At 41.8% G+C, this 11972-nt stretch overlaps 1 protein-coding gene across 2 annotated transcripts; it reads right to left on the bottom strand.

Annotated features, from left to right (window-relative positions):
- Positions 1-1701: 1701 nt before the first annotated feature.
- plekha2 (pleckstrin homology domain containing A2) lies at positions 1702-11737 on the bottom strand. Of its 2 annotated transcripts, none has more exons than XM_020594519.1 (12): positions 11438-11737; positions 8636-8796; positions 8450-8506; positions 8031-8079; positions 7805-7902; positions 6583-6714; positions 6311-6400; positions 6152-6220; positions 5992-6062; positions 5334-5397; positions 3458-3535; positions 1702-3310 (listed from the first exon to the last, which is right to left on the bottom strand). In XM_020594519.1, the coding sequence occupies exons 2-12, from the start codon at positions 8774-8776 to the stop codon at positions 2858-2860; spliced, it is 1302 nt and encodes a 433-aa protein (XP_020450175.1). In that variant the 5' UTR covers positions 8777-8796; positions 11438-11737; the 3' UTR covers positions 1702-2857. The 2 variants fall into 2 exon arrangements, with proteins under 2 accessions (XP_020450175.1, XP_020450176.1); XM_020594520.1 differs by lacking the exon at positions 11438-11737 and adding an exon at positions 11291-11414.
- Positions 11738-11972: the final 235 nt, after the last annotated feature.

Below are 11972 nucleotides of genomic sequence, written 5' to 3'. Positions count from 1 at the left end.
GTAATAAAGTTTGTTTTCTGATTTTAAATGATGATACTATGTTCTGGTTTGGCTCCCTTTTTTCTGTCAAGGCTTTTATTTTGAAGATGTCACACTAGTGTGAAGCACAAACAAAGGAAAACATCTTATTTATTCTTTCTATAGCAACTTGTACATCATCCTTAAATTCTTTCCTTTTTGTTGTATGACAGTATGTGATTCATACTGAATAGCATTATAGCTTCTATAATACAATTCCAGCTTTATAGCATTATAGCTTCTTGGTCTGCTGTTAAAGTGAGTGTAATCCGTGGACAGCTGCTTTCTGAGCTCACTGCAACACAAACCGCATGCATGTACTCCATTCACTGTCCTGACTAGAGAGTATGGTGAATGAGATGTGGTGTCTTGCAGCCCCATCTAGTGGTTTTCTGTTGCAAACAGGGAAATAACAGTTTGGAGCAACGATGTCAAAGAAAGCACAAAATTAGTTTTCATATCTCACAGACATTTTTTTAAGCCAGAACACATGCAAGAAAATGTGCATACAGCCCCAAAACAGAGTGAACAATGACTATTTTCTAACACTTAAAATCACCGGTGTGTAAGGGCAGTCTGCTGCAGAGTCATTCATGTGGGAACATTAGCATTTTGAGCATTCGCATGACCGTTTGCCCCCAGAGCTGCCTGCCACTCACAGGTGTCAACATGTTACATGACCTTTACATTGCCTGTGCTGAAGATGACCAGAAATTCAACCTCAAAGGCATATTTCCAGACATCCATCCATTATATCTATACTGCTCATCTTGAAGAGGGCCATGGGGAGGGGCAATCGCAGCTAACACTGGGCAAGAGGAGGGGTACACCCTGGACAGGCCACCAGTCTATCACAGCGATGACACTCAGAGACAGACAACCACACACACACTCATATGGGCAATTTAGTCATCAATCAACCTAAGCTGCATGTCTGTGCACATTTATCTCTATCATTTCTATTAAAGAGAAACTGGAACCTCACCAAAAGACTCGATTGTACTGGTAGGATGTTTTAGATCAGTGATTTTTTTAAGAAGCCAAAGTGACAAATTTGGAGTTTATTTTACAGAGATACATGAAGTTACCCAGAAGCACATCCTCCATCAACTTCATTTTACTTTCTCTTTTCGTAACCTCACTGAACTCCCATCACTGTCTCCGTCTTCTGAATGTTTCTGCTTGGATTTCTCCCAGTACCTAGAGGAGCTCTCTCTTTTAACACACTGAAAAGTCATTTCTCCACAGCTGACATTTCACAGGCACTCGGGGCCTTTTTTTACCTAGGGCACAGTTTAATTTGTTCACTTTTACAGCTGCACTCATAGGCAGAGAGGGAAGTGGACAGAGGTCAAGGCAAAGTTTAAGGCAATTTACCTAATGGACCTTTGCACTGTATGTGTGAAACATTTCACTTAACACAGCCTCATGGCAGCAGATTGATGTGTGTGGGGATGTTCAAAACGTGACAGTGTTAAAGGGCAAATACATTGGCCCTGACCCTCAGCATGCTTGGCAGTTCAACATTTTTGCCCTTTAGAAAGAAAACACAAAAGTTGAAAGACAATATCATCACTTCTATCAAAATATAATTTAGAAAACTCTTCAATGTTGCTTGCTCCCATCTTGGGTGTAATATGTGGACAAACACATGGTCAAGAGTGTAAAAACTGTCCAAACAAGAAAAATAAAAAGCAACATTTAATGTACAAGAAAGAAAAACTTTGGGTAGACAAGTGCACGCAGCTTCAGAAAACATGGCATGAACATGGTACCACATCAATAAAACCTTGAGGTGAACCTGAGAAGGGTTGAGATGGCTGGTGTAACAACTCCAAGTATCTGAGGCATCATCTCAGAGGAAGTTGTAATATCTGCTGTGACAAACACTTAAAAAAACACAAGTACAAATGAGAAAAGCAAAGTGCGGAATTACTATTAAATTACCAAAAGTAGTGGCACATTTTTCCACATAATGCTGCCAATACAAAATCACATTACAAAGCTGTCAACCAGCTGATCAGCTGTACTCTGATGTTGGCAGTACATTCTACAACAAGTATCATGCTGTACTGTTATGGTACCACGTTATAAGCTAACAGAGGAGTCACAGTTGATTAAGCCAAATATTAAAAGGTTTGTGTGCTCCTGACTCCATCTTCTCTGTCTGTACAGGCTATAATAACAGAGTCAGTTGCCATGTGAGTGTGTAGGCAGGCTACCTTCCCCTAGACACCCGATTAGCTTGTAGTAATAAATGCTTGTTAATTATTAACGAAGGCAAGTTGTGTCACTGTGACAGTGTGTGTGTGTGTGTCTCGAGAAGAAATAAGAAAAAAAAACACTGTTGAGCTAAACAGAAACAATTCTTTAAAAGTTTTTTTTCTGAATACAAGGTTGAATATAAAAAAATATGGATATAAATGCCATGAAACACTTCTTTGTGAATACTTCAAGCAGGGGCGAAACACGATCCTGGTGACAGTGACACCTGGAAGCCAAGTGCAACAGACTGAAAGCATGTGCCATCATTTATAAGTCTGCATGAACAATTAACAACAAGATTATTCAAGTTTTCAAAGGAAGTTGCACTAAAAACATTCCATCGTACCCTTCACAGTCCTGTGAACAACAAACACCGTGCTTCATGGTCACTGCGAGCATCTTTCAGCTGCAATACAGCTACAAGAGCAGCAGGGAGCCCCAGTTTCGTGGTACTGAGGCAGATGGTCACAGTGCCACTTCATTAGCAGGGAATACTATTATTACCAGTCACATTAATTTCAAAGCAGGTACCAACACTTCTGTCCACACAGGAGTCTGGACAGAATTCACTGAACTAGACATCTGTGGTGCGGATGCTGTCATCATCCAGGCTGAAGGGGAAGCTGCAGCCAGTGTGAGGCTGAGGTTGAGAACGGTGCCTCCGGCGTCCGCTCGCCACATCTCCTGACGCTGTGAGGAGCCCCAGTCCGCTAGTCGAAGGTGCAGGAGACACACTGGGGCAAGGGATCGGGGTGGTGAGGGAGTTGGAGGAGGAGGAGGTGGAGGAAGAGGTGGAAGAGGAAGAGAGAGAAGGCAATGTGCGAACGGAGCTGAAAGCGCAGTCATTATCATCTGCATCCATGATGGCTGGGTCACATGGTGGCACAGGCGTCCAGGGCTGCCAGCCAGGTGCCACAGAGCAGGACTTGGCCAGCGGAGGTCTCCGCTCATCACTCTGCTGACCGCAAGATGCAGAGGAGGCATTGTGACATCGATAGAGAGAGGATGCCCGTTTAAATGAAAACCCCTGCAATGACAGACAAAAATACTACCTTTATGAGTCATCGTCAAGGGTTTACACTTTTACTTCAAGACCATTTAGCCAGAAGCAAGCAAGGACAAGAGCTCCACTGTAGGAGTCCCCAGAAGGAAAGGAGACTGAGAACAGAGCTACCTTAGGGGGGCCTCTGAAGTCCTGGATCTTCATCTCAATGTCCCTGATCCATCCATGCATCTCCTCTGGAGAGTCTGTCTGCAGATAAACATAACCAGAAGATCAAACTGTGCAGTCATTTTCACATTAGCCTTCCTTCTAGTTTGTCTTGCTGTGTTATGTAACATTTCTCATAGACTGCTGATCTACTTTAAAAACTAAGTCTGGTGACATGTGTTCTTCCCATCAACAGATCTCATGGGAAGACCAAAACCAGCAGTGAATTTATCCCAACAAGTATTGGTTGTGTAGCCATAGAGCTCCGTTGTTGTGCTCCACCGACTATTAAAACAAATCAATTAACCAGTGTTGCACTGAGTGACACATTATTTATTGTTTATTCTAACCCCTGTGTACACTGTCCTGGTACCATAAATACTTAGCAATCAACAAACATGTATTTGGTTTTAAGAAGCAGTTGAAGACACACTTTTTTTTTTAGACAGGCTTTTAGTTGATTTTTAGTTTTGGTTTTTAAACATGTCTGTGCCTGATATTTTATTTTTATGTTATTTGGTTTCTGTTAGATTGTTATTTTGTTTGTTCTGCTTTTGTATTTGTTGACTTTGTGAAGCACTTTGTGATTTTATCTATGAAAGGTGCTATATAAATAAAGCTTACTTACTTATTAATCCACCACTAAAACTAGTCCACAATGTAAATACTGTTTATGCCTGTTTGAGTAATGTTTGCCAAGACCTGCACTGCCCGGAAATCAGTTAACCTACTTTTGAAAATGAAAGTCTACAGTAGTGAGCTATTTTTAAAGATAGACAGACACTGGACTTTGTTGATCCCGAGGGAAATTCGACTATGTATTTAGTATGACTCACCAGACTCAAGGCTCATTGCCACAAACAGGCTTGGAAACTTGGAAAGTGCTGAGAATGACAATGCAGATCATTTATTTGACACAGATATTGGTCATCACTAACCTTGTCCTTTCATTTGAACCCAACCTATTGGAGCTTCTCACACATACAGCCGATTACTTGATCGATAGACTGAAAGAAAATTAATGTGCAACAATTTTAAATTCCTAATTTAAGTAATTTTAAGCAAAAATGGGAGAAAAAAATCATTTTTTGCCTCTTAATTATGAAAACTAGACATTTTTCTGCATTTTGTATTAAATATTTTTTGGTTGTAGATGGCAAACAACTGGCTTTTAAAAATTGTCCTGACATTTTATTTCATTTGCTGCTATATTTAATGTGGACAAACAAAAACATACTTAACAGATTATTGAATGACAATCATCAGTTGCACCCCTAATTTATAGCTCAGTTTGTTTAAAAAAAATGAAGCAGCTGGGTTACTTCGAGGTTTTTCAGACTCTCAAATATCCATAACTAGCTGTAGTTTTAATTTGCAATTCAATTTGCATCTCCACTTTCATCTGTTTTTGCTTATGTGGTTAGTTTTTCAGTTTAAATGTTTGTCATGTTTCCCGTTTTTTTTTAGCACAGACAAAAATAAAAGCACTCGTGCTTGCAACCTCTCTGCGTCTCTCCCAGCACTTCCCATTTGATCCGGCGCTGCAGCCTCAGTCAGCTGTTCTCCCGGGGGGGGTGGAACAGGATGTTTTTGTTGTTATGGTAACAGATGGCTGTGTCCGTTTCACAAAAACAAACTTTTCATGTTCCTAATAAGGCGCTCATACCACACATCAGCAGCAGAGCATTTAGAGAAAACAACTTAGAACGTCAGGACAGATGCGCTGGGGAATATATACCTTCTGTTTTCTATCTAAAAAAATACCAGTGGGACATTCCCCTCATGAATTCTTCATTATATCAACATGCCTGTTTCAATGAACAGGGAAAAGGCATTTTACCTGAATGTAGAAAGTTCGGGAGTTGGTGATGATCTCAAACAGGTTGTCTCTCAGCAGGAGGTCCCTGATGGGTACATGACCATACAGTGAAGCATACAGTGGCTAAAAGGAGGGCTAAACGGTAGAGGTGCAACAGAAAGCTACCATCTGTTTATTTCACAAAAAAAAGTCCATATTTGGATTTGGCCTTTAAAAGGGAAAATGTGAGTCTAAATAAACGATGTGTAACCGTCACTGGTCTTGGTAGAAATCACTAGGACGGGATCTGATTAATACAAAGATGGTCTGAAGTGTGACGATCCAAAAATAAGAACCCCCCCCAAATTACCCGTGGTAATTCACTGGGCCACTTTTTAAGGACGTTATGTGTGTAGTAGGGTTAAGCCCTGATGAAAATACATTTTGTACTATTTATCAAGAAAATGAAAAACTATTGACAAAAATCTGCCCAACATCGGTCAAACTTCATCCCACACTCTGCAACAAATTTGGTGAAAACTGATGTTACTGCTATGACAGATAACCCTATGTTGAATGTCTATATATCAAACAACTTCATCTTTTAGCCTATTGTGTTTATTTTGTACCTGGCAACAATTCAGTTGCTGTTTTTACCTGTTCAGTAAAATGCTGGAATTTGATTCACACATCGACTCACCCTGACTTTACAAGGCATTCATGGACTTTGTGAATGTCCCTCAGCGGAATAACTCGGAGAGGCTCTTTATCCTGGGGCAAACACAAGCACAGTTCAGACGTGGGCAGACATAGAGCACAGTCACTCATCAGCATCAACTAGAGACAGTCTAGCTCCTCACCATCTCTGACTTGTAGTAACTGACTGCATTGTTATCCAGGGTGAAAAATCGCCTCTTCCAGCTTTTCCTCTGAAAGAAAGACACACCACATTACCATTTCCACATGCAGGTTGTTGTTTTCACACACAGTTTATCCATTTGAAGTTGCTGGGTACTCACCACATTTCCCTGTTTCACACAGTAACTGCACCTCAGGACGCCTGGCCTGCTGCTCTTCCTCTCTCTTGCTTCTGTCTCGTCACTCTCATTCTGAAACATTTCAACACGGCCGTTTTTATTATAACATTCACGGTCACTGTAACTACTATCATCATACATCTCAGCTTCCACACTAAGTGTTTGTGTGAAATAAAATGCCAGTGTCAGATAAAAACAATGGCTGACATTGGGATTAATAGCTGTCATGTCCATTTCAGCTTCCTCTGCTTTACCTGAATGGGAGTGTGCACCACCACGCCACCGATGATCTCAGCCTTGTAGGCCTGCTGTCTCTTCCCTCCCTGAGTGTCACTGATCACTGCAGTCGCATCAGACCTTGGAGGTGCAGGGCCAGACTTAGGAACCTGTGAACAGGTAGGATAGCATTATCTACTGTATATTAACCTTTGTAAGTGAAACAGATAAGGTAAAGTATGCTATTAAAAGCCTTGGTGGAGCAGAACAGCGGTGAGATGTTCCGGATGTGTGCGTTTCTGAGTGCTCACCTTTGAAAAGTTACAGAAAAACAGCTGATATAAATGGGGTAAACAAAACAATGGAAATGCGTCTCAGCTGATGCAATACAAATAAACAGCGCCACAAACTGCAGCCTCCTAAAAGTTTGTAAAATTAAAGTGACACCTCTCTAAAACAGTTTCAGTAAAAACAAACCATTTATCACCTTCATGATGGGAGCATTATTATAGGAATGTTGTATTAGACTGCATTCGTTTTAGCTGGGTGTACCTAATAAACTGCCAACTGGGTGTAGAATAAATACTGATGGACCATATAAAGTATATAACTAAAATATAAACTCCATTTAAGAGCTTCAGTTTAACAAAGTAAAAACCCAAATTTCATTACTTTTATACCCCCCCATTAACATCATGTCCATTATGCATTTAAAAAAAGTATTTTAACATTTCATTGAGGCCAAGGAAGTTCAGAAAAACTTGGCAGGGCAGCACCCCCAAAGGGGAAGTGAAAGAGAGAGTGAGCAGCTCTGCTTCCTGTCAATGTGCAGGTGAGAAAAAGAGAAACACTCTCTCTCACAGTCATCTGCCATCATAAGACATCTGGACGATGCCGCTCATGCAGGACCCAGTCATGTCTCTGAACACAAATATTATACAAATGCGTGTCACACACACTCACTCACATATATATATGTACAATGGTGTTTTGACACCTCCACCGCAGTGACGTTAGTGTCTTATCACTCATGTGCGTGCACATTCACAGTTCCCCCATTCATCAAGTGTGAAAGAGGGTATATCTGTGGGCAATGTGCTGGCATTTGTGACCACCAGGGCAAAGCTGTTTCAGCCACACCACCACAGACTGTAGCTTCCAGCACTCAGGTGGAAACAAACTGATAGTTTTGCCTTTTCCTTTTTGCACCTTTAGACATTTGTTTAGAATTTCATGCATGCTAGTGTGTGCCACACTCACAGTGATCTTGCTGGCCTTGTTGAGAGCAGCCACCCAGTCCTTCATGTCAGTCACATCATTGGCTTGAAGGAAGTACCGCCGGGAAACTGCGTTAATGACTACAGAAGTAGATTCCATCAATATCCACAGTCAGAACAAGAAATCATTTCCTGACATGTGTAAATGAAATGAATATCAGTGGGCGATATAGCGTAAGCATGACTCAGTGTCTGCTTGAAAAACTCACCAAAGCAGAACTCTGTCTTGGGCTTTTGCTTCGCTGTAGCTTCACTCACCTGAGAGGAGGAGAGGGAACAGAAGGAAAGGGGAAGAGACGGGGGGACGACAGGAGTGAAGAGAAGAGAAAAGTTCGTATCTTTGACATCTATTTGACTCAGAGTGTTCAGGGAGGAGCTGTCAGCACTACAGTACAGTGAAGCCAGATGTTATTATCTCTGGTTAGCTCAGCGAGTGCACTGACATCTGGAAAACTTCACAAAGTCTGCTTCAAGCTTTGCGCTGTGCGGGACCGTTAAATATAACTTCAGATAAGGACAAATTCTGAGTCCACACAGCTCAGACATCTCCTCTAGATAAATGTATGTATTTCACAGGACATTTTGTAACAACAACCCACACTTGGAGGGGAGAGAACCGGCAGTTTACCTTTGAGATGTAAGTTAGTTTCAGACTGCCAACATAAGTGGCTCCACTGGGCAGGTTCTGCATGCAAATACAAACACACAAACTTGTCATTGGCTCAGAGTCCAAGGTTGCAGTGCTTCTATTGGTCAATTTCACTTCCTCTTGCTGTTTGTGCAAGTGAGTGCCATGCATGTATGTGTGGAGCACCTGAGGGTTGTCCATATACCACAGCAGAGCATTTCCCTGGATGTCGAGGATGAAGTATCGTCTCTGGAAGCGGCAGCTGTTCTCCTTCTCCTCGATGTCCAGGAAGCCACACACACGGTTCAGCCTGTCCAAGTATGGCATGCTGCTGCTATCACATATCACTGGGACAGAGGGACAGATGGAAAGACAGACATTCAAGTGAGATGAACAATGAGAGGCCAACTGTAAAGGGAGCAACATAAGGAGACAGACTCACGGGACAGAAAGGCAGATACCAGCTGATGTGAAGGATTTAGTGTTCAAATACACACAAGCACACACACACATGCACGAAGAAAGAGACCAGCTCGCGCTCAGCAGTTTTTCATGTGACGTGATTGAGGCCGAGCAGCAAACCCTGAAGCCCAAGGCTGAGCTGAGGCCCTCCACCACAGCCAGAAATTATAGACTGCACTCAAGATCTGCACACATGCACATTTCCACTGGCTGGAGACAACAGAGGAGAGGAGGGAGGAGAAGGAAAACGAGGAGCGCAGGGAGGGGAATGCTGGTGAGATGTGTTCATTAAGATGATGCCATGCATGTGAATTACTGAGCTGCTGACTGACGGCAAAATCAAGACTCATTCAGCTCAGACACTCAGGTACGCCGATGATCTTTTGCTACTGCTTGCTTCTCAAGAGCATTTCATCAGTGGCAGATATCTAAATTAAAGCCATTTTTAAAAAATTCTTTGGAAGGTTTCTGGCATGGTGAGAGCTCCATGCTATAACTGTGTCCTCCTTACGCTGCTGGGGGAACTTTCAGTCCCTCCAGTTGTTGTTCCTCTTGCATCTGCAGACTGAATGTAATGCAGTCACACTGACATACTGTATGCGGTCGAATGCACTGAATAAAAAGATGCAAAGCACATTTTCCATTTCATAAGTCTTGAATAAATTGAAAGAATGTGGATGTAGTGCACTCACGAAGGTAATATATGGGCTAACTAAGCCACATCTGGGACTGTTTTTTAATAAGAGCACAAATTATAATGGAAGTGCCAGTCATTTAAGATATATAATCAGCGCTGAAATGCCGTTGACTCTGCCAATACTTTTAAAAGGACAGTTCTGTCTTAAAACCTTTTAGGAAATGGAACTTATTCCCATGACCACTCACACATAACACCTAACAATACAAAGACAAAGAAATAACAACAGACACACAGGCTGATGGTTAGCAAAAGTGTGAAACGGCCTTGAAAAAGTTGTGGGCGTCAGTTGTAAAATACATTTTTGCCATTAAAATAAGTGAAAGACACAAACCTTTCAGAAGTCCTTTGCACAAACTGTGGTTGTAATGGAAAAGTGAAAATGATGCCGCAGAGGTCACACAGATACCAATGATACCAACACACACACATGCTCACAAACACACATAAACCATTTTTAGGTATCAGAAACATCTGTCTTAACCATTAAAGGGAGAAGCAGTGGCAAGGCTGTGGCATCGCTGGCAAAACTTTACCATAGACGTCATTTAGACAGTCTTCAGTGCTGATTAAAAGGGTTATAAGAACAACTCACTGATGTACTTCAGGGGCTTGTGATTTGTGTCACGAGGTCAGGGACGTGACAGATCAACAACAGAATTGTCAAAACTGATGTATCTGAGGCTGAATACCATGCATGAGTCACATTCCAAAGAATCTCAATCCTGTGTTTCCTTGAATGCAACTCAGAACTGCAGCATCTTTTGTGCTTAAAACATCAAGACCAGGACTGTTCTCACTGGCTAAATAGTACTCCCCCCACTCCCGGTGGTTAACCTTTAACTGAAAAGACTGACCAATTGACGGAAAATGATTTGTTAACAATTTGAATAATTAAGTTTCAGTCACTTTTTAAGCAAACGTTCCCCGTTTCCAGCCTCGTGAGGGTTGGCTAACAACAGTGGATGAATACTGATGCAGAAACAACTAAGGGTTTCTTCAATGTAAAGCTGATTTTAACAGCATCATAAATGTTCAGCTCCTTAATCTATAACACTCTCATATTTTTAGGAACTGTATGAAAATTATTGAAAATGAAAAGGGGACAAATAAAATGGAGGGTGTTGCTGAAAAAAAGAGCAGTGAAGAAGCAGAAGAGTTTAATGTTTGGGATACACTATTTCACATTTTTAATGTGAAACATGGCTGTTTTATGGGTAAATTGCTTTTTAAAACACTGAGCCACAAGGTTCAGCCACCTCTGATAATTTTGGTACACTCCCTATAAACACATCATTTGTTTTTCATATAAAGTCTTGTTCTTAAAAGTAACTAGGCAGTAACATAAATGCATTGGAGTAAAAGTAGTATATTTCATTACGTGTAGCATATAATAAAACTATTCAAAATACCCCATAATTGCACATAAAAGTGAATATCTTTTAGCTTTGGACTGAGTTAGACAGAAAAAGCACTGTCTAATGTTACTTGAATCTCGTCTGTGTTTATCACGGCAGCAGCAGAGCAGACAGAACCACTGAATGACAAGTATGGTAGTCATGGGCGTGCATGTACAACGTGATTATGAGCATGCAAGGTAAAGTTTAAATGTGATCAAAATTACTCAGCAGCACTTGACACGCATTACATTTGTTCAGCTCAGATGACCTGCACTGACTCACCAGGTCCAACGACTCAGCGGCCTGCCACACCTTCCATAGGCTGCTGTACCATCCGTACACGTATCAGATAGACAGGCATGTGGCAACACACACAAACACACGCACACACAGTCACAAAGTGCCAGCTTCTACTGGCGACTTACTTACCCGCTGTGGAGACTCAGTGTGCGCCACAGCCAGCGCCCCGCACGGCTACGAAGCAGAGAGGAGGGGCCCGAGTTTGGAGAATACGACCATGGCAGACTAAGTTTTAACAACTTTTACAAACAGCACAGTGCTACAAAGCCGGCATGCACCTGGCTCTCACACTATTTGTTTGTGTGTTCGGATTTCAGAAGACTTGTCTTCTTTCCGGGTTGGACGTTTCGTTATGAGAATAAACCAGCCCCGGATGTGATCTATGCGTCCTCCTTCTTCTCTAGGGGAACTAAACAGAGGAACTAAACAGGGGCTCACCAGTTTTATACTGTCATTTCACCAAGGTTAGCGGTGCAGCTTTGGCTTCTTGCACGTTTCTTTGACAGTCTGGGCTCTTTTTACTAGGCCTTAGTCAGAAAACAAAAAGCACAGTAGCTTATCTGCCTCCATCTGCATGCGATATGTTATCGCACCTTTTCTCAGACTGCAACATGAGAACTGGGTTAAACACAGACGCGCACACGCAGTGCGTTCATATATATGA

The sequence above is a fragment of the Monopterus albus genome, unplaced genomic scaffold (genome assembly GCF_001952655.1).
Source record: "Monopterus albus unplaced genomic scaffold, M_albus_1.0 scaffold23.1, whole genome shotgun sequence".
NCBI lineage: Eukaryota > Metazoa > Chordata > Actinopteri > Synbranchiformes > Synbranchidae > Monopterus > Monopterus albus.
This window is presented reverse-complemented; position numbering and strand designations above follow the sequence as displayed.